This window comes from Pogona vitticeps, chromosome 10, assembly GCF_051106095.1.
Source record: "Pogona vitticeps strain Pit_001003342236 chromosome 10, PviZW2.1, whole genome shotgun sequence".
Lineage (NCBI taxonomy): Eukaryota > Metazoa > Chordata > Lepidosauria > Squamata > Agamidae > Pogona > Pogona vitticeps.
The window spans coordinates 26872069-26897698 of NC_135792.1; the positions used below are offsets into that span (position 1 = coordinate 26872069).

At 51.7% G+C, this 25630-nt stretch overlaps 3 protein-coding genes across 9 annotated transcripts in view; 2 read left to right on the forward strand and 1 right to left on the reverse strand.

Annotated features, from left to right (window-relative positions):
- GARRE1 (granule associated Rac and RHOG effector 1) overlaps nucleotides 1–7024 on the forward strand; it is a 44985-nt gene extending 37961 nt beyond the window's left edge. For all 3 annotated transcript variants that reach the window (XM_072980623.2, XM_072980626.2, XM_072980625.2), the window contains 4 exons: nucleotides 699–864; nucleotides 1373–1507; nucleotides 3425–3503; nucleotides 4504–7024. In XM_072980623.2, coding sequence (XP_072836724.2) covers nucleotides 699–864; nucleotides 1373–1507; nucleotides 3425–3503; nucleotides 4504–4842 — 719 coding nt within the window. In that variant the 3' untranslated portion in view covers nucleotides 4843–7024. The remainder of the gene's footprint in view (nucleotides 1–698; nucleotides 865–1372; nucleotides 1508–3424; nucleotides 3504–4503) is intronic.
- Nucleotides 7025–8330: 1306 nt separating this feature from the next.
- On the reverse strand, nucleotides 8331–10645 carry SS18L2 (SS18 like 2). Its single transcript, XM_072980633.2, has 3 exons — nucleotides 10437–10645; nucleotides 9676–9752; nucleotides 8331–9028 (listed from the first exon to the last, which is right to left on the reverse strand). The coding sequence occupies exons 1-3, from the start codon at nucleotides 10503–10505 to the stop codon at nucleotides 8935–8937; spliced, it is 240 nt and encodes a 79-aa protein (XP_072836734.1). The 5' UTR covers nucleotides 10506–10645; the 3' UTR covers nucleotides 8331–8934.
- On the forward strand, nucleotides 9666–25320 carry KATNB1 (katanin regulatory subunit B1). Of its 5 annotated transcripts, none has more exons than XM_078380541.1 (20): nucleotides 9666–9802; nucleotides 12098–12377; nucleotides 13082–13212; nucleotides 14132–14249; nucleotides 14997–15097; nucleotides 16084–16125; nucleotides 17149–17232; nucleotides 17380–17495; nucleotides 18335–18406; nucleotides 18805–18955; nucleotides 19341–19528; nucleotides 20470–20600; nucleotides 20716–20766; nucleotides 21100–21179; nucleotides 21692–21811; nucleotides 22003–22152; nucleotides 23071–23147; nucleotides 23312–23386; nucleotides 24002–24118; nucleotides 24506–25320. In XM_078380541.1, the coding sequence occupies exons 2-20, from the start codon at nucleotides 12338–12340 to the stop codon at nucleotides 24636–24638; spliced, it is 1977 nt and encodes a 658-aa protein (XP_078236667.1). In that variant the 5' UTR covers nucleotides 9666–9802; nucleotides 12098–12337; the 3' UTR covers nucleotides 24639–25320. The 5 variants fall into 5 exon arrangements, with proteins under 5 accessions (XP_078236667.1, XP_020653570.3, XP_072836732.2 ...); XM_020797911.3 differs by lacking the exon at nucleotides 9666–9802 and adding an exon at nucleotides 10737–10841; XM_072980631.2 differs by lacking the exon at nucleotides 9666–9802 and adding an exon at nucleotides 10872–11030.
- The last annotated feature ends 310 nt before the right edge of the window (nucleotides 25321–25630 follow it).

The following is a 25630-nucleotide window of genomic DNA, read 5'->3' on the forward strand; positions in this document are numbered from 1 at the left end:
GTTCCTGTCCATGCTGATGTGCCCTGGGGAACGAATGGCTGCTTGTTGTGCTCTGGAACCCCCACCTTGTTTCCAAAGCAAGCACCTTTCCCTTTGGGTCACCTGTGATGGAGTTCTCACCTTGCCAGGGCTGACCTTTTTTGAGCGAAAAACATCTGAATACGTTTGCTTTGCTTGGGCTCTTCCGTGCATGATGGAAGGGGGAACTAAGCATTCCTTTAGCCGGTTCTCAGCCAAGGAGGCCAGAAGTATTCTGGAGAGGAGACCTCCTCCTTTCTTGGATCTGCTCCTTGCATATGTTTTCCCCTCTCTTCTCTGTTTGTGAGGGAGACCAGTCTTCCTCATAGGAATGCGCTTCTGGAGTTAGTTTTGCCAAAGCGGAATAGGGTGCCAAGGCCTTGAGCTCTCCCTGTAGATTTACAGGTAACTTGATTTGTCTGCTCTCTAAGCGGCCTCTCTTGGCAACGAGTGGAGGCTGCGGGGCTGGGACTTCCTTTACCTAGCTTATTCTACCCACTTCTCCATCAAGTGCTTCATGTTCAGCCCTGGAACAGTCCTTCCAACAGACTGCCCACGGGCTTCCTTTGGGTGGAGAGGCATGTGCATGTCGAGGGATAGAGGCTTGGTGCTTGGGACGGGATACCAAATAGGCAGGTTACATCCGCCTCTGATCGTTGGGTTTCTCTCTCCCTGTCCAGTTGGCTCGGATCCAGAGTTTGCCCGCTACGTGGCCGGGGTGAGCCAGGCCATGCAGCAGAAAAGGCAGGCGCAGCACTTCCGTCGTCCCGGCAATACGCGCGGCAACTGGGCTCACCCTGATGACCCCCACAGAACTTGGCCCTTTCCAGAGTATTTCACGGAAGGGTAAGGAGCCCCTCCGCAGCGCCCTTTCCTGCTTTACAGGCAGTCCTAAGATGTGACCACCTAATTGCTTTCCCTAACCAGATTTTGCTGTTGTTGTTGTTGTTTGTTGGTTTATTTTTAATGTTTTGCTCCAAGACTGAGTCGTTTTATTTTGTTTCAACGCCTAGGCCCCATCTCTTCTGAATGGAGGAGGGCAGGTGCAGGATGAGGATGATGTGTATGTGTTCCACTTGGGTCCTGAGGCTTAAGGGAATAAGATCAGGATCCTTAAGACAAGCCGTGAATTGCAAACACCCTGTTTTAACAAAAGTATTGTTGCACGATAAGCGGGCCTGTTTGCTTTCTTCCTGTTCTCAAAATTTCTCCAGAGGGTCTTTTAGGGAGATTTAGAAAGACAGCCAACTCTGTTTTAGCTCATTACCAGTTAAGAGCAACTGGAAAGAGCGAGTCCTTCCCGCTTGCTGTCTCCTCACGCCTCTTGCTTGTGCTTCTCTGCTTCCTTTCTCAGGGAGATGACAAGCAGCTGGTCAGGTACTCAGGGAGACTCGGCCAGTTCCAGCGACGAAACCTCCTCTGCCAATGGAGACAGCCTGTTTTCCATGTTCTCAGGGCCAGACATCATTGCTGCCGTCAAACAGAGAAGGTACGTTGGGAGATGCTGTCAAAGGTCTGGGCAAACGGCAAGGGAGAAGTTTGGATGTTGCTGGAAGATTGCCATCTTGCCGGCAGAAGTTGAAAGGATAATGCTGACGGTTTGAAAGCTTTCCTTTGCCCAAGTATGAGTCACCTAGCAATCTAGGTCTGGGAATCGGAAAGCCTCTCCCGTCAGCTGTTTTGGGACCCACACTTCCCTCCCTGAAGTGAGTTACCGTTTCCAAAAAAAAAGAAGAAAAGAAAAGAACCAGGAGCCAGGCACAAACTAGGGTCTTCGGTTTCTGGCTGTAGATGGTTTACTTTTCTCTGAAGGTGTTCAGTGAGAGTTATTCCTGCCTACCTGTAGGCACCTGGGCGATGGAAACTGGGAAGAGAATAGGAGATGAGCTGTCTTGAGTCACTGCTTTCCCATGCTTTCGAATGGAACTGAAAGAGAGATTCAAGACAACACTGGTTGTCTGGATAGCTGCAGGTCTCCATAGCACTGACTGACTGACAACCCCCCCCCCCGTGTTGTTACCATGGTGAAATTGTCAAGTTTGGCAACAATTGCACCCTGAACAGCTCGTTAAGGTTTTTCTCAAAGCATATCTGAAGAAGTGAACTTGTCCACGAAAGCTCACATTAAAATAATCTTTTAAGATATATTTATCTTCTTAAATTATTTATTTATTTATTTTGTTTTTTGTTCCGTTTTTCTCAAAGCCTGGCCATTATTGTGTATCTCTTATTCAGAAGTAAATTCAGTAAAATCTAGATTCTGGCTGGCATTGAGAACGCTTCCCCCACTCCCTGCCCGCTCAGTAGACAGAAGAATGCTCTCTTTATCAAAACGAAGCTTTCCATGTGAACAAAAGGACCCCAGTGATGGGCCATTTCTCATTTCGCCCTTTTTAAAATGCCTGAGTAAAGCATTGGTGGACTGATGCTTCTTCTTCGCCACCCGATTCAAGAGGATTGATGCCCCTCCACACCCACTCTGCTGGTTTTGTCCTCTGGGTTCTCCCAATGCAAAGCTTGAGCAGTCTTCTAGGTGTTTTTGGAAGGTGCCACGGGTCAGGGGGCTGTGCCAGGACATGAGTTGGCAAGATGAAACAGTCTTGCGGAGCAGGATGGGGTGGGATTTAGAAAATGTTCTTAAGCAGGGGAAGCAAACTTGGTATGTAGTTCCAGAACAGAGATCCCAGAGCTTCCAATCTACAGTTTGCCAGGGTCAGTCTCTTCTTTAGGATCTGCCACGTCTTCATGTTTTTCATAACAAAAAAGTTAATAGCATTTTTATGTCCTTGCATGTTTGAATGGGAGGACTATCTCTGTGAATCTTGATTTGGAATAGGTTTGGCCCAAATCGATCCAGACCCCATTGGCATGTGAACTGGATAATGAGAACCAGGCCCAAGACTTACCAGGAGGGCATGTGCAGCAGCCCTGCCCGAGAATGGGTGCCGAGTGGTCAGGAAAAACTGAAGAGTCTTGTGCTCAAAGATGTTCTGCCTCAGAAGGTCAGATGCAGCTGATGGGTAACAAAGCATCAGCTGCGCCACAGTTGATGTGCCGGATTCCCAGACCAGCCCTTGGTCTGACCCAGCAAGGTTGCTGTTAGATTGTGCATCAGCTGCCTTCTGAAACGGGCAGAGAGTTCGCTTAATCCTGGCCATTGAGAAAGCAAATGAAAACAGGGAGAGTGTAAGTTCTTCCAGCTGTCTCAGAAGGACGTGCGAGAACTTGCAGATATGCAGAACTTTGCTAATGGCGAAGGGTAAGGTATAAAAGCCCATTTCCCAACTCTCCATGGCCTCAGTATCTGTTCCATCAGCTTCTGTGTGTTTTTCCATTTAAGGCATTACTGTTATTTAACAGAAGGTGGGGGGGGCGCTGGGAAATCACTGAATAAATATTTCCACAGGAAACACAGCAGTGGAGAGCAAGACCCAAGCACACTTCCTTCCCCACCACTCCTGTCTACGGTGGACGATCACAATCAGGCAAGGACCGGGCTGAGTATGGCCTTTTTAAAGGGTGGTTGGTGACGGTGGGCCTTTCACTGACTTGCCGGCGTCTTTTTCCAAAGGCTTTCTGCATGGAGGGAAAAATTGGTGACCTGGATTTTGGCCCTGAACGTAATTTCTTCCCAGATTTCAAGACCAGTGAAGTGCATTGAGGTCCTCTTTTTGAGGGCCCCTCTAATTATGTGGTCATGAGGAAGGCATGGGATTGATGGGAGGTGCTGGACAAGCTGCTGCCCCTCCCATCAATCTCCCAGATGGGAGTTTGATCTCCCATCTCCTGGTGGGAATGTGATCTGCTGGGGAGGCAGGGCTCCACGCCCTCTTCTCTGGAAGCCCACTTGGGGGGGGGCAGGAAGTCTTGCTCAATGTGACAGGAGGCGCAGCGGAGTGTGTTCAACGTCCCTTACTTGTGTTTTGGAACCTCAGGCAGGAAGGGAGGCAAAGAGGCATCGGGATTGGGGTGGGGTGGGGGGTTACAAGGCCCAGCAAGGATTGAAGGAGGAGCTAACACAGGAAGGGAGGGACGGGAAGAAGGGGCCCTCCAATTCTCCCGCCCATCAGTAGAAAATACAGTCAGCTGTTGATATAAACAATAGTTTCTGGGTTATTTGGCTTCATTATGCTTGGTTAAGTTGAGAGAAGGCATGCAGAGCCAGTTCTGCTGATTTGGCAGGACTGGTTTTGAATGGACTCGCGAGTGTCCAGCTCGGCGCATCGCTTAGAAGGGACAAAGTGAACTGTTCAGCCATACTACGAGATGGGGGGCAGTGGGCCAGACTTGGGAGTCAGCGGAGGCGGGCGCAGACAGAGAGATGCAATCTCTTGTGATCCCGTTGCGCAATGGCCGTTCATCCTTTTGGAAAGAGAGCTTGTCCTGCACAGGGTGGCCTTTGCAGCAGGACCAAACCTTGGGGAGTCGGGGGGGAAAGGCAGCGCAGGAAGGAAGCTCACCAGTTGTCCCTGGTCTCCCGTGCAGGACAATAAAACCAAAACCTGGCCTCCGAAGGCTCCCTGGCAGCACGTGCTCCCCCCGAGCCAAAGCATGTCCTTGTACCAGATGAACCACCCTGCCAGCCAGTGGAACGACACCATGCCGATCCTCCCGTCGCCCGTCTGGTCCACCGCCAACGACTGCACTCCATCGACAGGGATTTCCTCCACCTTTGCCTACGCGCAGCAGCAGCAACAACAGCAGCAGCAGCAGCAGCAGCAATCCCCGCCGCTGCCACCGCCTCAGCACAAGCAGATGAACAAGGGCTTCAAACAGTTTCCCGTCAAGCACGAACGCAGGCCATCCTACATGCATCAGTACTGAGGGGGGTGGGGTGGGGTGGATGGGTGAGTGGGTGGGGGCTTTTCTTCCTAGCCGGACCAAAGTCTTGGGTGTGACGTGCATTTCCCTTTGTGCTGCCGTTGTGCCATGGTGGCTGTCTCCTGGTGGTTCTGTGAAGTGACAGCTTCTAGTGGTGATTCTCCCTCCCTCCCTTCTCATTCTCTCTCTTCCCCCCCCAAAAAAAACCACCCCGACTCCCCCTTTTTTAACAGCGCTGAGCAAACGGTGCCAAGATGTTAGGTGTTACACAAAACAGAGCGGAAACTGTGACGTTTTCAAAGCATATGGACTACCCTGCTAACCAATGGCTACATTACTACCACACAGAATACACTGTATTTTATAGCTATTTTTTCATATAGATTTATAGTTACCATTTCTTGCGAAAACAAATTTGAGTATTTCAAAGCAGAATCTAGCAGTTTTGCTCAACACTCATTTTGTTTATATTTCTAACTAACAAGATACAACGTCTTCACTTGGATTCCTTTTTTTAACGTGCCACACGAGGTCTTTGTCACAGAAGTGGTGCAAAACCAACGGCAAAACTGCTATTTCCAGTTATTTCATTCAAGCAAAAACAGTTCTCACAATTTTTTCCTGGCCAACTCCGGGGGTGCAATCCGCCTGTAAGCTGTGCTAAAGCTCAACATAGTCATTTTTTTAAGTGGATTGTGCTCCCCTGTGGCCAACACTACATTTGAATACACAAGTTTGATATTTTTACATTTGGCCAAAGGCATTATCCATACAGTGCTCTTTAAATGTATGAAATAATTGTTAAGACTACTTGCAAATATTTAAAAGTCTTATTTCAGTGCTAGACTTAGTGTGTAAAAACATGAGCTGGCTCAGAAGAGAGAGAACTTAAAACACTATTTTTTGTAGTGCTAGGAATTAAAGCAACTCCTTTCAGTCAACATGTGCCATTAAATAAGTGAACCTGTGGAATTAGGAATTATCTTCCAACCAAAGTGGATCTGGGGGGAATGACTGGTGCTTAAATCGTTAAAAAAAAAGGTAAATATGTATAGTTATCCCATTGTAAATTAATTGAGGTGAGAGAAGTCTTTATAAAAACCTATTTAAATTTTCATATTTCATCTTTGAAAGAGTAATTATAAACCACAATATTTTCTGGTATAAAGGTTTTTGACAGTATTAATATTATTTTTATATTTTCTTAAATCATATCATTCTAATACATTGACAAGTAAAATGAGTTATTAGTTATAAATGCATATAGTTTTTGATGAAGATAAAAGCACATTTAAGTTCCCATTTTCTACAAACTAAGTACATGTGTATATTAAAGATACCAAATTATATATAAATATAAATATATATATATAAATAAGAATACACAACACTAAACGTCGTGGCGGGTGGAGTTCAGGCTGACCTGCCGTCTGCTTGTGTGGCCGTGGGCCCTCTTGGCGGGCCCAGAATGTTACTCTTTGTGCTGGTTGAAAATGCCAATGTTGCCTGTATTTATGATATTGTCAACATGCTTCCTGAAAACCTATCCTTACCATGTTTACAGAGTTGTTTGCTGTGCATAACTTTACAGTCACGTGCTTGGCACAATCAGTGTGGCTTCTGTCTGTAAATGGTTAATGTTCTGTACCTTCTGCTAACACTTAGTGAACTTACAACGTGGTTTTTGAGTTTCCTGAAGTACGCTGTTGAAAAGTTCCATGGGACCCCCGCCTAACGTCCGTCGCAGTTGTGCGCCCACAGTGATTTAAGGCCAAAGTCCAGGTACATATGTTGTGTTAAAGTTTCCTGCAGAGCATCGAAACTGGGGTCACAATGGTGTGATAACTGCAGGCTTTAGCAGTTTCTAAGTTGTAGGAAATAACAGAAATGCCAGTGAATCTGTTTCTGGCGAGTAGGTGCTACATCACCCTTTGCTTCCACTTCTACTGAACACTGGTGATTTCCCCCCCAAGTTGTTTGCACTTTGGCAAGCCAAATTTTGCCAGTCGTCGAATTTCACGCAGCGAAGTGCAAGGTGGATTGGTGCTTAGTTAACATTCTTGCAGTACTTCTAGGAACAGCTAATGCTTTGAAACTGGAACTGTACATTTTGTATTTTAATTTTAAAGCACCTGTAAGTAAAACCAACCTTATTTGCTTTATTAAAGATATACCTTTAATAAGAGGTTATATCTTGTTCAGATTTTGGTGGAAGATAATGAGCGTTGTCGAGCTGCAAGTTAACTTAGCTGGAACTTTTCCCCAGTTACGTTGAAATAATAGATTGAAAACAGCATGCTGTAAGCAGCAGCCCCTGGCTTTGCTCATTTGGAGTAGCCAGTGATGAATTCCTGAGAAGAGGAGCTTGTAGCTCATGGTTTTTATTTCAGAGTTTCAACACCAAGCGCTCTGATTGCCGAAATGGCAGACTTTACCAGCCCACCAATGATGGCGTGGCAAATGGCTCTTGAAACAGATGTCTCTTAGAAGCAGGCCCTCCTATAATGTTGGGGTCTGTTCAAAAGTCTTACAAAGGACAGACAAGCCTATTGGGCAAGTTTTTGGACCCTGGCCTTAAAATCCAGCTAGGCCGCATCTACTGGATCATGATTTCGATATATAAGCCCTGGGCATTCGTTATCTGGATAGATGTTACACATAGCATTTTGGTTGGCACATAGCAGCATTTGAATAGTACAAAGGAGCAGAGTCATCCATTTAAAATACTTTTATCCCTCTCTCCTTAAAAAGGACCCATAATAATAATAATAGCCTTAGAAGTGTGGAGGTGGAAGGGAACCTGTGGATCACTGCATGTAGCCGTTGTCAAGAGATCCACAGCGGGGGATCGAACTCCCAACCTCCTCCTGCCCTGCTCACTCCAAGCTCAGTACTCATAGATGTAGAGGCTATGTAGGTGCAGTCCAAGTGCACCCCACTGTCTGAGGGACTAGTGTAAAGATTTCTGCAGGTATGGTTTCAAATCCTGGCAAAAGTTTCATCCGCTGTAACCGCACTTTTTAAAGGAGCCATTTTTCCCCCACCACGCAGTCTTCCTCCTGTAGGGAAAAATAGCTAACTGCAACCGCAGATGGAATTGCCTTTGAGAAAGCAGCGCACAGGGATGTATGTGATTGCCTGATGTTCTCTCATTAGAGAAGCAACACTGTGTGTATTGGGGGGGGGGATTGAGGGTCATTGTGCAAAGGTCAGCTGCTGAAACTTAAGGCTGAATTGACATTCGAAGTGAGAACTACACAGCTTGTGCTTGTCCACCCCCCCCCCCACAGCAGTCCTCCTGTCCATCTCTTTGAGAATAGATGGAAAAGATGGGTCTGACGGCTCATAACTTTCATTAGTGTTTAGAAAGGAACTTTTAAATCACTGCTCTGATGTCAAAAGTAGGGGGAAGGAATGGAAGAACTGTACTCCATAAAATCAGATTGAACATGTGGATCCTGATGTGAAATTTGAAAAAAAAGTAATGCAAGTAGAAGCAGGTTTATTTATTTCCAGCACTTCCCAGTTGTATGCTTGTGACAGGAACACTATGGTTTTTATAAAGGGAAAGAAGATTGTCATAAAAGTTTAGCACTGCCCTCTACCGACAATAATGAAGTACAGTTAAAACATGAAAAACCAGGAAAAAAACATTTAGCATCATGCAGAGTAAACTAAAGGTGTCCAAGTTCTGTTGAAAGTATCAACAAGTCACTGCATTTAACCAGCTTGGTATAATTTCTTCTCCTCTTAGTGTCTCTGGTGAAGCAGCCTTTGAGCTGAATTTCAGACAGTATCATCTTTTCAAACAGCTTCACAGTTACCTTAGATTACGACACAAAGCCCTCTACCTCGTATCACTTAGAGTGCAGTAATACAATGACATAAGCAGGGTTTTTGTTGTTGTTTTCACATCAGAGGTGTTGCTAAATGGCTATTTACTAGTTGATCCAAGGAAGAAGGGAAACCTCGTCTCTTTAAAAAGAGCACCATTTGCCGGGTTTTCTATCCAATGCACTTTTAGCAGCCCGGAAGCTCTCCGCAGGGACTCCTGTCCCCTTTCAAAGAGACACTCATGTTGCCAAGAGCGCCGAATTAGTCTACAGCAGTTTTCTCTGTGGTCAGGGAAGCGGCCGCGTCAGCGATTGTAGCTAAGTAGATGAGATTCCTGTGCAGTGTATGCTGATGCCTGTCAGGAAGAAGGCGAAAAACTGTATGTAAGTTGCTGAAAATACCTTGAAGCAAGCGGCAACTCGGAGCGCAGAACTGCACTAGGCAACCAAGAGAGATGTGGCATTGAAATTGCAAGTCCTGTTCGTTCAGCACTTTGGAAGCGGGCAGCTGTTGTTGCATGATAAGAAGTCAGGAGGATTTTCTAAGTGGAAGCTTCTTATCTTGACTCTTCTTGCAATGACACTCCTTTGTTTCTTAAGAAATGAACACCAACCAGTTAAGTTGTCAATATTCAGAGAAAACAACTATAACAAGGACGGAGGTGAAGGAAATAGCACTGTTGAGACCAGGCACGTATTTAGTGCAGAGGGATAATCCTTAAGACATCACTGCAGTCCAGAGGAGCTAAACTAGTAAAGCCCAACTGCGTTTACCTTGCCGATAATGCTGCCGACTTCAATGCACCTCCTGTGCTGCGGAGCCCAGGCCTAGTACCGGCAAGGCCCATTCGGGCGACAGAAGATGGATCCATTCAGAGCAGATCCAGGGGACCTTTACTGACCAAGCCTATATGAAACTGGAAGATGCATAAGTGGGAAGGGTGGGGGGAAGGAAAGGAGAGAGAGAGAGAGAGAGAGAGAGAGAGAGAGACTTCATACTTACTGCATGCATTCCGCAGCCCTGCCTTTATTCTGGTATTCCACAATACACCGGATCAGCTGGTCATTTTCTTCCAGCAGCTGAAAGGCCACAAACCAGGGATTAAAGGCGGCGAAACCTGCCCAACAAGGTGGGCCTGCAAATGAGAAAGGGCCGCTTTCCTGGTCTGGATGAGGAGGTTTTATAGAAGGCAAAGGCCTCCTCCCATCACCGCAGGTTGGAAACCTTCTGCTTGGGCGCCCTGCCTGGCTTGGGGGGGGGGGGGAGAATCCTGTGCCCGGGGACGCTCCGGCACCAGGGCGGGCGGGCAGATGCGGGCACGCATGCACGAGTGAACGCAGGCACGCCCCGAGCACCCTTTCCCTCTTCCTGCTTCCCTTGTTTTTTCCTGGGGAGTCCCGGGGGGGGGAGAAGCAGCGGATCTCGGGGCCCCCCGGGCTCTTCCCGTCATTTGCGGTGACTGGCGGTTGGGGATCCCGAGACGATGGGCTCTGAAGTGCCCCCCCGGGAGGGGGCGGGAGGGGGTGCGGCTCGGCCCCTCCTGAGGCTGCAAGGGCGCCCCCTTGCCCCTTCCCCCCCCCCGGCCAAAGGGGCCCGTGACGTCAGAGCCAGCCTCTTCCTTTAGCTTTGCCCCACCAGTCCCAGTAAGTAGCCCGGCCAGCTCCTGGGCAGGGGCACCTGGGCCTTGTAGTCCGAACCCCCCCTTCAGCCCCGACACCCACACACCCCGGACCCTCGTCCTCCTCCCCCCCCCCGCCGCTCACCCGCTGGAGGGTCTCCTGGTTGACCTCCGCCTTGCCCCGCACGCGCTCCGGCACGAACACCACCGACATGCCCGCCTTTCCCTGCCCGGGAAGCCCCCCCCCCGCAGAGAAGAAGGAGGCCGAGCCGGAAGGGAAAAGGAAGGGGCAACCCTTTCCTCCCCTCCCGAGAAGGGGGAACGCTCGAGGCCGAGCCGGAAGTGCCTCGCCGTGCACACCTCTAATTTCTTCTCCACTCTCTACGGGCGACCGGAAGTAGGCCCTTTTCAGCCCTTCGCAGCGATTGGCCAATCCGGGCGGCGGAGGGAAAACAACCGCATTGTGCGTTGCGTGCGTTGTCGGGAGGGGGGGGAAGAGAGAGAGAGCGAGAGGGCGACCCCTCGGCCTGATTGGCGGCCGGGAAGAAAGGTGGGATTGGCCAGGTGCGAGGGAGGGAGGGAGGAGGGGCCGGAAGCGGCGCGCGGTTCGTTGCCAGGGCTCCGGTTGTCAGGCAGGGGCCAATCAGAAGGCGGGATGGGAGCGGGCGGCGGAGCGGCCCCGGAGCCGGCCGGAGGAAGCGTCGGCGGAGAAGGCGGAGGAGGCGGAGAGCCCGGGCAGGTGGGCCGCCGACGCCCGGGGGTGGGGGTGGGGGTGGGGGTGGGGGGTGGGAAGCCTTCCCTCCGGAGCCCCTCGCTCCGTGCTTCTGGCCGGGAGCCCGCGGGGAGAGGCGAGCGGGAGGCGGCGGAACTCCCCGCCACCAGGCGAGGCCCTCCGTGGGCAGCAGGGAGTCGTAGTCCAGCGCAGCTTGGAATTGGAAGGATGCCAGCCGCCACGGCGCGCCCCTCCCCCATCATCCCCACTCCCATCATCCCCACCCCTCCCCACCCACCCACCCCCGGCAGCTGCCAAGGGAGGGTTCCTTCTTGAAGGGCTGCTCGGGGTGGGGGACTGCGGAACTCCCTGCCACTCGAAACTGAGATTTCGGGCAAGGCCTTCCCCACCAGTGGCAGGCCAGCCCCTCCAGCAGTTGTGGCTGTGGCCCCTCCTGGGCCAGACAGGCCATCAGATCTGGCGACTTGCAGGGCATTTCTGAAGGGCCACAGCCTGGGCTGTGGGCTGCGTTCGCCTGGCCGGCCACCCTTGGCCTCCCGTGGGACCCAGGTGGATTTCCCAGCTTTTCAGGGCCAGGCCGTGATTCGCTCGGCAAAACGGGGCATCTTTCGTTCTTCCAGGCCCAGTTGTGTGCCTCGGCGCCTGCCTGCTTTCCGGCCCTCATCATGCCCTTGCTCTCCTTCTTTACTCACAAGGAGCTGCTCAGGTTGGGGAACAAAAATGTAGCTGCAGTAAAACTCCTAGGACATTTGAATATGACCAGCTGTCCTCCTCCCTCTTCCTAAAAAGCCACACACACCCCAAATGACAGCCCAAATGATGGAAATTTGTTCATTTCAAGAAGTTTAAGAAGACTAGCCTCTTTTTTACCGTAGAGAGTTAAAATGTATAAGACAGAATACTGTACTTGAACGTGTATCTCCTCAGTCTGCAAACAGTGTGGGCAAATTGTTGCTGTACTTAGTGAATATATTGTGAGAGTAACCCTGTCAAGCTGTGTTTTATTTTTAATTGATGCTGCTGCTTCATGTAAGCTGAACACGCTGAAGCAACCTCCCCTCTTCTTCTTTCAGATTACTTTCCGACTTCCTTCCTGGGCTCTAGCCCATTTCCGGGGAGAAACGAGCTACTGGAGGAAGCGCTCTACCTCTGGATGGTATATAGGTTGAAATAAGAGTTTTGTCAGCTTGGCAGGACAGGTTGGATGTTGGAACTTGGTGTCTGGAAGGTTTGAGCCCCATACAGGCTGATGAAAATATTGCACTGCAGGGAGAAAGCGGCCTCTTCTCTGTAGCTGCACTGGAGACTCTGTGATGGCAGCTGCAGTGGCCACCAAGACAGCTTGGAAGCTGCGTGAGTAATCTCTCTCCTTCCTGCCTTTATTAGCGGCAACGGTTGTATCTTCAGGCCCCTGTTTTTGTTGATGCAATCTTCATTTCCTCCTAAGCATCCAAAACAAACCTCCTCCTTCTCAGGCGTTCCCACCACCACCACCAGCCTCCCAAATTCTTCTGCTTCCCCTCCCTTGGACAGCCCACGTCTTCCTTCCCTCTTCCATCCAGGGTTGCCTTTCGGGGAGTGCTCATGGGTCAGGCATCACCAATTACTGCTGATGCCTGGATTCCTCTCCCTCTCATCCCCTTGGATTGGCACAGGACTAGCAGAGGTAAAAGCCCAAAGCAAGCCTGGGATGTTCCCAGGATGTACCATGACTTGCTGAGTGGTGCGGGGTTCCTTCATCCGTGGCCAGCTGGGCTCATCTCACAAATAAAGAGGTTGTGGCCCTTGGCTGTGAGAGGAGGGAAAGCAAGGACTTTTCTGCTGAGCTTGAGCGCCCATGTGGCTCTGCCTCTCCCTCCTGTACCTTGTAGGGTGGGCTAGTGTCTCTGTAAGACAGCCCCCGCCAGATGTTCAGAACTACAGCTTCCATCTCCTCCAGCCCCCATGGACAGTAGCCAGGGAGGACTAGTCCAGAGACAAGCCTGTTGCTGTTGTGATTTAATGGACAGCTTGCTAGAATCAAAGGCACTCATGCCTGTGTTTGCTTTCTCATGCAGAGGAAATCACAGCTCACAGCAGCAATGTGGCTTCCCTGGTGCTGGGCAAAAGCTCTGGCCGGCTTCTCGCAACCGGTGGAGATGATTGTCGGGTTAATATCTGGTCGGTTAACAAGCCCAACTGCATCATGGTAAGAACTGGCGAGTTTTTCCTTGCTTTTGGGCATGATGGACCTGGAAGACAGCTAACCCTCTTTTCTGTACACAGAAGTGAAAATGGGGAAGGGAGCTTCTGTTTTCCTCAGCTCTCATAGTTCTGTGGTTGATGGGCTAATGTGCTCCCTCGCTCAGACAAAGCAATTGCTATCTTCACACCTCTCCTAACCTGGGGAGGACAGAGGTGATGCTGGTTCTGAAATAGGAAGCAAGAGGCACCTAAAATGGGCTGAGAGATCTGTAGGCATCAATATGTATCCCTTCTTCTCCCTCCTAATCAAACTGCTACCACAGGCTGTTCCTAAAAAGCCAGAAGCTTACTCTGAAAGCTCAAAAATTAAGCCTCCTGTGGAATCTCTCTGTCTCCTGGACACTTAATGCCTGTCTTAATGAAGCAGGCCAGAGACTGGCCTCTGGTTTAGACAAGTACAGAGCATAGCTCTCCAGAGCTGGTGATGTGGTGAGTCCTGCATTAGAGAGATTTCAAATGGGGTAGATTTTTTTTCCCTTTCCTCTTGCACATAACATTCTTCCAGTACTTCAAAGGCAAACTGAAATTCTGGTCTCTGTAATTCTCGAATCTCTGTGTAGAGAGATTCACGACCGTGTGGGCCCTGCTGTGCAGGAATGGCCGTCGTCACTATAGCAGCCAGAGCTGAGAGTAGATGGGCCCTCTTTGCCAGCAAGGTTCCTTGGTCCAGAAATGAATCCCAGGGTGGGAGCCCGGTGCGGGACGACAACCCTATGCAGGACAGGTTGATTCCCCAACCCCTGGACCAACATCCAGCTCCCCCCCCCCCGGGTCCACGGCATCTTGCTCCTGGTAGGCTCTCATTTCAGCTGGATGGCTAGGGTTTGTCATTGGGTTCATAGCTGCTTTTTTATTTCATTCAGAGTCTGACTGGTCACACAACGCCAGTGGAGAGCGTGAAGATCAATACGAACGAAGAGCTGATCGTTGCGGGGTCCCAGTCGGGCTCCATTCGGATCTGGGATCTGGAAGCAGCCAAAAGTAGGTTCGGAATCCGCTCTTGTGACTCCTCTTTTCTAGTTTGCATGGCAGTGGCCTTGTTTTGCAAAGAGCAGAGAACAAAAGGCAGCTTCATTCAAATTATGAATTAAGGGGGTGGTTTGATGCTGGTAAGATTTTTCAGCCAGAAAGAAATTCATAAACGTTAAGGTGAATTGTTGGCAGGGAATATTTTAAAACTAGCATTTCAGGAGGTGTGCACATAGGACGTTGCTTCATCTAGGTCAGTAGTTCCAAGCCCCAGCTAGCCCGGATGTGCTTAGACTACGACTCCCAGAAGCCTTCACCACCAGCTGGGCCAGCCAGGATTTCTGGGAGCTGCCCGTCAAAGAACACATCTGGGTGACCCAAGATGGGCAAGCACTGATCTTGATCACAAGGGTGTGGCTTCAGCTTCCAGCAGAGCTCCTTCCAATATTTATTGCTTAACCTTAGCATTCAGCAATCTCTCCCCTGTGATTTCTTCTCCTGCATAAAAAACAAATGTAAATGTGACATGTGTGTAAACTCAATCTTTGGTTTAAGTATAAACATTAACATATTTGAATTAAGTTCTGATTTCATTTGAAAACAGGTTTTTTAAAAGAGATTCACTGAACCAAACTGTAAAATACCTGATGCAAGATGATGCTACATCTACTCTTTCATGTGGTTGGCATCTGTCATTGGCGAACTCTTTCGAAACCATCCTTGCTCTTCAATTGCTCTCCCTCTTGTTTTCCCATCTAGTTCTCCGCACGCTAATGGGCCACAAAGCAAATATTTGCAGCCTCGACTTCCATCCATTTGGAGGCTTTGTGGCTTCAGGATCCATGGACACCAATATTAAGGTGAGACCGCCCTCCCTCTGCACTCATCCGGTACGAAGAGCAACAGGCATTCCCTGAGTGATAGGGCCAGAATGGTGTTTTTGGTGGGGGTTTCCACCTTTATGCCTGACTCTGTCGAAGTTCTCATTGTCAAATGCAGCTTCTTCAGCAACTTTTGACAAATACATTTATGGCCACTTTTTTGCCTCCTAGTGATCTGGGCGGGTATTGCCATTGACAACTTTGACTCTTGCCTGTCCCTGCAACCGATATTCCTTCAGAAGTGGGCAGGTGGTGGCTGCGCTATTCCACAGAAATCTGGATAAAATAACTTTGACTGTCTCAGTAGCTTAGACTTACGTAGAGGAATACAAGGGGTGATCTTAATGGGGCTAGTTCCTCTTTGAGCACACCTGCATGTAAGAGATCTCTGAACATGAGCAGCAGGGTGTCTTAGAAAGATGGGTCTTCAGCAAATTCAAACAGACTTCGGAACTGCAATTTAAATTTCGTTAGAGGAGGGGAAAGGGGTGGAGATATTTGGCAGAGATCTGTCTAAGAGGAACAGAGATTGACTGCGTTGTTCTCTGCACCAGCGTGAGCGATGGGTGAAAGCCGAGTGGAGTTCACAAGAGGGCTAGATGCTGATGGGGATAAGGAACGGCTCTGTACAGAGCCAGAATAACAGGTCCTCCAAACCCAGTGCTCTTCTGATGAGTCGAAGCCTCTTTCCAAAGGCTGGGGGGGGGGGATGGGCGGTGGGGAGTTCTGCTCCAACACTTTTATCCGAGCTCTTCTAACTGGTGCGGCTTCATTTTTGCAAAGCACCTGTTCTGTACATCAGCTTCTCTTTGAGACTGAAATGGTGTCAAGTTCTTAGAAAATGTCATTCAAGCTGAAATCAGATACCAAAACTTCTAGGTGTAAAACAGGTGCTTTGGGGCTCTTCAGAACACTTTGAAATCTCCTTTTACAGCTCTTCCATTTTTTCTTTTCCTTTCACACAGCTTTGGGATGTAAGAAGAAAAGGCTGTGTCTTCAGGTACAAGGTAGGAAAGCAGGCAGGCGGTCTCTCTCAACGGGGGGGGTGGGGGGCGTTTGGGTTCTGCTTTACACCAGGCAGTTTTTCTGTATGGAATTAGCACAAAGAGGTTCTCTTTAAGAGTGCTTGGATGTAGCCCCTGAAGTTCACAGCTGCGTTGTTCTGGAGTGTTTGGCAAAAGGTCAGAGGGTGACATGTTCATTTTAGTTGTATTTATTCATTTTAGTTTTGTTTATTTATTCACTTTAGTTTTATTCATTTATTGAGGATGGCTGCCTGTTCTGAAGGCTCTGTACAATTTTGCATTGACTCTTGTGCACATCCAGAGACCGACCACTGTTCAGTCTTGCCAGCCGAGCTAAAAATGGCACGCCCCAGCCTGTGTTCCCTAAGCGAGGTCTTCCCTGCCAGCCTTCCGCACCCACCCCGGCAGGCTTCCACCCTCCTTTTCTCCCTCTCTTTATAGCCAGAGAGGCCAGGTGGGGTGGAGGCTTTTTTGGGCCAGCTTTTCTGGGCCCCCGGGCTGGGCAGGCTCTCTGCAGTCGTTGTCCGATGCCTTCCGCTGCCGCCGTTGCCCGAGGGAGCCCTTGCTTTTATCTTTTCTGCTCGGTGCCTGTCCTCCACTGTTCACAGTATGCCATGGTTACTAGGGGATTCCTCTGCTCATGAGGGAGCAACTTGACCTTCCTTCCCCCCTGCGCCTCATCTGGCAGGTCGTCCGGCTGCTCCTTGTCTCCATTTCACATTTTAGAAAGGAATATATTGCAGTTTATGAAGGCGCATCTTAGATTAATTGACTGCAACTCAAGACAATGGTTCCTTTTCCCTCTTGCTTTATAGCAAGTCACTTAAATTTCACGGTGCTTAGAGATGAGAAATATGGGGCCACTCTGGCATTTGCTACAGGGGGAACCCCTTGGTTTGCTCCCAGTGGGCTTCCTTTGCCTTGCCTCTTCCTGGAAAATGCCGGTCTGTTCCTTTAGAAGGTGTGGTTGTGACTCTGGCACGAATGTCTGATTTGGCTCGACAGGGTCACACGCAAGCCGTCCGATGTCTCCGATTCAGTCCGGATGGGAAATGGCTGGCCTCATCCGCCGACGACCATACCGTGAAGGTACAGGTGTTGTTCTTCCCGGCATCCGCTCTTTTCTTGGCCCTTGTGACTGCTCTCGCCAGCTGCCCTCCCCTGTGTGTGTGTGTTCTTTTGCTCAGTCGAGGAGAGCCAGGCTCCTAGACGTTGTGGGGTTCTTTCTTTGCCTAGCTTTGGGACCTGGCTGCTGGGAAGATCATGTTTGAGTTCACCGGGCACACGGGGCCAGTCAACGTGGTCGAATTTCATCCCAACGAATACCTGTTGGCCTCCGGGAGCTCAGACAGGTAAATTCTTGCTGGGAAATGGAGAGCAGTGGCCGAAGTGGGGCTACAGAAGCCTCGTGGCTGGTTGTGGCAGGGCGGCCGTATCCATTGACAGAGCTGGGTTGACCGGCGGCTGTGATCTGAAGAATGGAGCTTTGAGCGTCCAGCGGATGACCCTCCGTCCTCCCCGATTCGGGAGGTCGTTCTGGTCGGCCCCTGGCCCTCTTCAGGAACCCAGTTGGTAGAAGGAAGGGATGAGGCACCCCACGGGAGTTAGCTCTCCTGTGGGTGGCCCAAGGATCTGAGAGGTCGTCCCCATAGCTGAAGCAGCTACAAAGCCACTGGGAGATGGCCGGCCAGGTTTTTGAGGTCAGTTCTCTCCTGCCCTCTCTCCCCTTTCTCCAACCGGTGGGTGCCTATGAGAAGCTGCCTGTCCTTGTTCCTCTTTAGTGCATTCCTCTGGCCTCCCCCCAGAGGTTGCTCAGATGATTGCAGACAGTGCAGGACTTGGCGGCCGAAGCTGCCCTGACGTGTTCTTAAAAGAGCTTCCCTGGTTGCAAGTGGGTCCTTTAGGCTAGGGGTCCCCAACCTTGGGCCTCCAGATGTTCTTGGACTACAGCTCCCAGAAGCCATCTCCACCACCTCTGCTGGCCAGGATTTCTGGAAGCTGAAGTCCAAGAACATCTGGAGGGCCAAGGTTGGGGACCACTGCATCTAGGCCCTTTAGGGTGCTGTTTTTCTGCTTGCTAAATCATACAAACAAAGCTCTCAGCCTTTGGAGAGCTTTGCTTTTCGGCCCCACCCTGTATTTTCAGAACATCTGCTTCAATGTATTTTACCACTTTCTCTTCGTTTTGCAGAACAGTCCGGTTTTGGGACTTAGAGAAGTTCCAGGTTGTGAGCTCCATTGAGGAAGAGGCCACTCCAGTCAGGTGGGTGTCGCGTGGGCAGCCAAGCCGTGCATGGGGGCAGGGGGGTGACGAGGCGTGCTCTTCCCTGGGGCCCTGCGGGATTCACAGAACCATAGAATGTTAGAGAAGCCCTCATTTTCTAGACTCGCGACCGTTTTTCAGCTCTCTGCAGATCACGGTCATGGCACCTTCCCAGTCTCTTCCGTAGGTTAAGCCTTCCCATCTCCCTCAGCCATTCCTGGGAGAACCTGGTTTTCAGAGCAGGTCTTGTGTCCTGCATCATAGTGAGAACCTGGCTCTTCAAGGTGAAACGCTCTTGCCGCGGCTGCAGTTAGAGCTGTGGTCCTGTAAAGTGCCCAAGTAGCAGGATTCCCCTTCTCAAAAGCCCTGCTCCTGTTTGCCTCCTCTCCCTCTCTCAGGTGCGTGCTGTTTAATCCAGACGGCTGCTGTTTGTACGCTGGCTGCCACGATTCCTTGCGGGTGTATGGCTGGGAGCCTGAGCGCTGTTTCGACGTGGTCTCAGTGAACTGGGGCAAGGTGGCGGATTTGTCGATCTGTAACAACCAGCTGGTGAGTATCTGAAATGCAGAAAGGATTTGCACGTTCACGGGTCCCATTTCTGAGCCAGCAGCTCTCTCTTTCAGCCGTGGCAGCACCTTCTGCAAGATGACCACTGCTTCGATGGACCTGAGCCTTGTTGGCCTGCTGGTGTCTCCCGAGTCCTTTCTGTTTTCCAAACTCTGTGAAAACAGAGTTTACTTGCTGTTCCCCCTAGTTTATTTCAAGGGTCGGTGGGTCAGCTTCAGATGGGATCCAAGCAGATCGTGGCTCTTGGAGGAACACCTGATGCAAAACGGACTTGCAAAGAAGCCGAGCTTTTTTTTTTTTAATGGAGTGGATCCATGAACATGCCTTACCGTTCTGTGAATGCAGCTGCTGTTTCTGTTCTTCATAGATTGGCGTTTCATTCACACAAAGCACGGTCTCTTCGTTTGTCGTGGACCTCAACAGAGTCACAAAAAGTGGGTCCGGCCTGCAGGGACTCCTGAAGGACGACAAGCCTCTCCCCCAGCCCTTGCCTGTGGGCTCTTCCCTCCGACGAATCTATGAGAGGCCGTCAACAACGTGTAGCAAGCCCCAAAGGTAAGGACGGCTCAACATCTCATCTGCAGTGACAGGGCCTTTGGCGTTCAACCTTAACGCCGGCAACGGCATGCACAATGGAGAGAGACCCAGAAGAAGAGGCGGAAGGCAACAGAGAGATCAGAAAGGCCAGAGGGGTAGCAGCCTCTCCCGTCAACCAGACGGAGACCCGAAGCCCAAGTCAAGGAGCAGCCCGGGTCTCGCCCGTTCAGTTCGGAGCAGCAGGCAGGCAAGAGCATTGCAAGAGAAGTGGCTAGGGGTGGGTCAGATACCCTCGGAGACCCATCACAGCAAGAAGCAAGCGGTGCAGGAGCAGGTGGCTTGGTCAGGAGCCCACAACAGAGGCCCTCCCATTGTCGAAGGCGATGTTGGGGGCTGCCCCAAAGCCTGGCTGCTGATGCTTGGGCAGCCGGTCTCCCTGGAAGCCGGACCCGTGCCTACTACGGGGGGGGGGGGGGGACTGGCTCTTAGGGGACTCCCTTGGGGCCAAGGTCATCTTCCTCCTCGCCTCCGGCAAAGACCTTTCTCTCCAGGCAAGCTTTCCCTCAGCGGCCGACGGCCTGAGTGGGTTTTTTTTTTTTAATGCCAGCTTGCGCCTTGTTGCTCTGAACGTGGCTTTGGTGTTGCTTTTGCTTCCCATTTCTTAGAGTGGTCTCTGTTTGATCTTTTAAAATATTTGTATATTGTTTTTTGCTTCAAATATTGTCTTTCAAGGATGCAAGCCACCTTGGCTCCTTTTTAAGAAGAAAGGTGGGGTTCAGAATGTTTTGAATTAATTAACTAGATATATAAAACTTCTCCACGGTCATGCCTGTGGGTGGGTGGGGGGTGGTCTCCCCTCCTTTGAGGCGATGTCACCTCAGGTCGTGGGAGGCGGATTGAGAGGCCGAAGGGGAAACCCCAGGCTGGGTGGGCCTCACGTTTGTGGCTCCCTCTGGCAGAATGAAACAGAACTCGGAAAGCGAGAGGCGCAGCCCCAGCAGCGAGGACGACAAGGAAGACAAAGAGTCCACGGCCGAGATCCAGAACCCGGAGGATTACAAAGAGATCTTCCTGCCAAAGAATTCCATCAGTGAGTGTCCCCGGGGGGGGGGGTTTCTCGCTGCCCCGTCAGGCGGCTGGCCCTTTCGGTGCGCCACTCTTTGGAACGCTGGCATCGTCCAAGGCTGTGCTTTTGCCTTTTGTAGCTCGGACTCCGCCACACAAGAGCGAGCCGTTTCCTGCCCCTCCGGAAGATGGTGAGCTTTACCTTTTAGGATTTAGGGGCAGGGATGAGGGAAGAGAGGTCTGTGTGCAGTAGTTCCTGGGTGCCTGACTTCTTGCACAGGCATGTGATGCCTCGGGAAGCCCGGAGGATGTTAGAAGGCGGCCTTTCGGGGTTCGCTTCCAGGTGGAGGCAGGTGGGATTCGCCCGGCATGACTCATGCTGGCGGAAAATGGCAGGAGACTGCCATCCCCGCCTGGCATCCGGAGCAGCCTTCCGTGACTTTCTGGGAGGTTGCTGTGCCTGTTCAGGGAGGAGCTGAGCCCTTCAGAGTCAGAGGATGACCGTCTCCCTTCCTCCCTTTCAGAGCCCATCCTCGCCAAGGAGGCCTCAAAGCCCAGCCAGGCGTCGGAGACTCAGATCCCTTTGCCAAGTCAATCGAGCGTCGTAGGTGTTTCCCTTCCAGTCCCGCTGCCTCTCCTGTCTCCTTTGCCCTCCAAAAGTGGCTGATTTATTGTGGCACCTCTCGTGGTGCAGAGTGACCTCCCGGGCTGTGTCGGGCTGCGCCTTTAAGTCTCCTGCTGTGTTTTCCGCTGAGAGCACGGGGGGGGGGGCACGGCGGGAGGGTTGGGACTCAATTGTTCCAGCAGCACTGAGCTCAGATCACTGGGCAAGGATGAAGGCTTGCTCGAGTCCCTCAAGTCATCTGCTTTGGAGATCGCTGTTGTTTCAGCAGTGCAGAAACCAGGACCTCTGTGGTGGGAGGGTGGGAAGGTGTTGACCTCTTACCAGTGCCCCACCCCGCCATGACCCCTGTGTTTTAGAGTAGAGCGGGAGAGGGGAAGCCGCCCCATAGCTGTGTGCAGATAATCTGGGTGAGTGAGCATGCCCATAGGCCCCCGGCACTGGGAAAAGCCCGAGTGTGTCTCTCCTGACTCAGTTTCCCCTCCCCCTTGCAGCCCGACCCCCTCCAGAGGCCTCCCCTGGCCGCCTCTACCCCCATGCCCAGGACGGAGCCCTCGGTGATCCCTGCTGCCAGGAATGAGCCCATTGGGCTAAAGGCCTCCGACTTCTTGCCGGTAAGCTCCCCCTCCCCTCCTCCCACCCTGCCCAGCCACGGGGGAAGAAGGTTCGTTGGGGACGGTCCCCTGAACAGTCCGTGGGAACACCTGTCCGGCCTGCTGAGCAGCTGGAATGAGCTTCCAAGGTGAAATGGGAAGCCTCAAGCCTCACAGTCATTGGCCCCTTTGCTGCTGCTGCTTTCTTGCAGGCTGTGAAGAACCAAAGTCTGGTGGAAATTGTCGATGAGGAGGCCATGTCCCAGATCCGGAAGGGTCACGAGACCATGTGCGTGGTGTTGACCAGCCGCCACAAGAACCTGGACACGGTGAGAGCCGTCTGGAGCACCGGAGACATCAAGGTAACGCGCTTTGCTGAGCAGGGGCTCACTCGATCGGGCCACCTTCCTCCAAGCATCCAGCCACGGCACCACCCGACCTCTTGGACCAGGTCGCCTCCTGTCTCTGTAGGGCTTCTGCGTTCCCTCTGTAGGACACCCTTGGCAAGCTCTTTCTCCCAGCCTGGTTGCCTCCATCAAAATAAAACCACGTGGTCTTGAGAGAGGGATGGGGGGATGGAGGGAGGGAGGGATGGAGGGATGGATGGATGGATAGGAATCCCAGAGGGAACGAGGCATCCTCCGTTCATAGCCGTTGCCCCTGGGCGGAGGGGATGGATTAGTGCCTTGCTCCCCAGCCTGCCCCTCTGTCTTAAGAGGAGGAGCAGCAAACAGACTTGGGGTGTGTGTGTCCTAAGTGGCTCTCAGAGGTTACTCCCCCCCCCTTCCCTGTGCAGACTTTGGGTGCCTAATGAGCAGACACCTCCCCCCCCCCCCGGGCAAGACGGTGACCATGATTTTCCTAACCTAAAACTCCTGAATGGGTGATAGAGCCCAAGATCTGGCACTCGAAGCCCTGCTTCAGTCTTTTTATTCCTCGTGTAGGTTTCTGTGGCCTTACGGATCCCTGTGACGTAGGGCAAAAGTCACATTTCCCTGTTTTTCTCTTGCCTGTTTTATGGCTCTGCAGTGGTCAGAGCTACGTGGTTTCGGCCAGTGCTCTCCTGGGAACAGCTAGTGTTTCATTTGCTCCTTGTGAAATGCCGGCTGTTCGGTATTTATCCAGGAGCCCAGCTGAAGTCTGCAGAGGGTCCGTCTCCTCCACCCAAAGCCTTAAGAGGTAGACCAAGGCCTGGGGCCTTGTGCTCCCCATGGGCCTTGTTAGCTTCCTGGGAGGCGTCCCTCATTCCTATCGTGCTCTGCTCGGTTCCCTTTCCTCAGACATCCGTGGACTCTGCTGTGGCCATCAACGACCTCTCCGTGGTGGTGGACCTCCTGAACATTGTCAACCAGAAGGCGTGAGTTCCGGTCTGTTGTTGTGCGGCAAGGGAAGGGGGTTCAGCTTGCCAAGCGGATCTGGTGCCTTTGACACCACAAGGGTCACGATCCAGTTGCTTCCCACTGCCTGCCCTAGGTGTTGCTTCAGCCGGGCTCCTTACTGGAGTCCTTGTTCTTTTCCCAGGTCTCTCTGGAAGTTGGATCTGTGCACGGTGGTCTTGCCTCAGATAGAGAAGCTTCTCCAAAGCAAGTATGAAAGGTGGGTGTCCCGGAAAGGACGGGCTCTGAAGGACTGAGCATCCTGCGTTGCCTACAGCACGGAATGGGCACCTTCGGAGACCCTCATGCCCGCAGGATGCAGCCTTTCGAGTCTGTGCAGTATTTGCCGAGCTGGTCCCGTGCGAGGCAAGGCCCCCAACATGGATTTTAGCTCTCTCCATGGGCTCCAGCACTGGAGGGGGGGGAAACCAGTCTCCCCCATTGTGTTGCTGAAGCGAGGGGTTCGTCCACACTCCAGGGTCTGCCCCACCCTCCCTTCACCCACTAGGTCAGCCTATTTAAATTCAGCTCCCATGGGCTGGAACCAGGTTGCTCACTTGAGGAAGCCTTTGGTATGAGTGGGGCCCTCGTGCATCGACTCCGGGGTCAGGGCCATGGATTCAGAAGGCCTCCTCTAGTACGACTTGCTCCACAAAGCAACAAGATTTCAGCCATGGTGTATGTTCAGCAGGTGCACCGCCTGAAAGGATACCTGGCGTTATAATAATGGTCTGGTTTTCTCCTCCGTCTCTGTTTTCTGCCAGTTATGGGAACACGTGGTGTCATCTGTTCCTGCAGAGTCTGATCTCTCTGATTCTCCTTCTTCTTCTGCCAGTTATGTCCAGACCGGCTGTACTTCACTGAAGCTGATCCTGCAGAGGTTTCTGCCCCTGATCACAGACATCCTCGCTGCCCCGCCGTCCGTGGGGGTCGACATCAGCCGAGAAGAGAGGTGGGGCTTTCTGGGCAGGGGGGCCAGGACACACACCTCACCTCAGGGCTTCCTTCCTTGCAGTACAAGTCAAGTCCCTTTCGGGTGTGTGTGTGTGTGTGTGCCAGCAAGGCTATTTTGTACACCAACTCTGTGAGACTCAAGAGAAACTTTGTTCACCTACCCTGCTGCTCCACATTTCAGTCAGCTGCTCCTGCTTCAACAATGCTTTTTTGTTTGTTTGTTTTTAAAAGCAGGATACTGTTTTAAAAACGAGAAAAATGTCACAAGTGGCTGCAGGGGTTGTGTCTCCCCAGGGCTGGTGCTGTGAGCAAACCTGAAAGATGGAGCTCTTTTACCGACAGGGTCTTTCTCTCTCCTCCTCTCCCCACGCCCCCCCCTTTGCAGGCTTCACAAGTGCCGTCTTTGCCACAAGCAGCTGAAACACATCAGCAACATCATCAAGAACAAATCGGGGCTCAGCGGCCGCCACGGAAGCGCCTTCCGTGAACTCCACCTGCTGATGGCCGTCTTGGAGTGAGCGTGGCGGCTCCCCCCCCACGCGCGCACGTCGCGAGGGGCTCGTACTTCCCTTTGCGGACTCACACTCCAGTCCAATCGTGAGTGTGTGCTTTTATTTTTCCCGTTTGGTGTCCATCGCTACACAACACACACACACCCCCTCCGGGAAGGGGCAGGCTGCCAGACTGCAACAACTCCAGTGCCTTACAGGTTGATGTTGTGACACAGACTGTCCTGCTCAAGCCCAGGCCATCTCCTGTCTTGGGTGGGTGGGTGGGTGTGCTCGAAATGCAGCAGCAGAATTCGACTGGGCCCTGAAGCCATCGTCCGGACAGCGTCTCAATCCCTCCCTGGCGACCGCCGGCGGTTGGGGGTCTCCTTCTCAGCTCACGGCTGGGTGGCTGGAACTAGGAGCAGGGGGGGCTGCCTCCCTTGGATCTTGATCGGCGATGTCGCAGCATTTCTCTTGCGCATGCCTCCTGCTGCTTCAGCTGGATGAGGTTATTTTACCCCCCTGGCATCGGAGAGCCCTGCCCCTTCTGGGTTCTTTTTCCCCAAGGCGGAAGCAGAGACTGCTTGGGTGGGGGGTGGGGGGGGAGAGACACAGTGTTTTTCTCTGCATCTCTTGTCCATGTGCCGGAGCCTGCTTTTCAAAAACCTGTAACTTATAATGAATTTTATTAAAATGTTTGTAACACTTATTTTTAGAAAGCCGTGTGGCAGTTTGTCTTTCCCCGTTACGCAGTCCAGAATTTTCAGACTCCCCCCAGGAGGAAAGGCTTAAGAGGGACGTGTGTGTTGACCAAAATGGAAGTGTTGGACAACACTATCAAAACTGCAACGCCATCTCCTCTAAGCCACCTAAAACATTTTCAGATGCCTGTTCGGAAAGAAAGAAAAGCACATATACCTGAACTGCATCCAGGCTGGGGCACAGGGCTTGGCGCCTGGAAGGGATCGTTGCCTTCAGAGCGCAGGCTGGGCGCCTCTGCCTGTGGGACTGTACAAGCC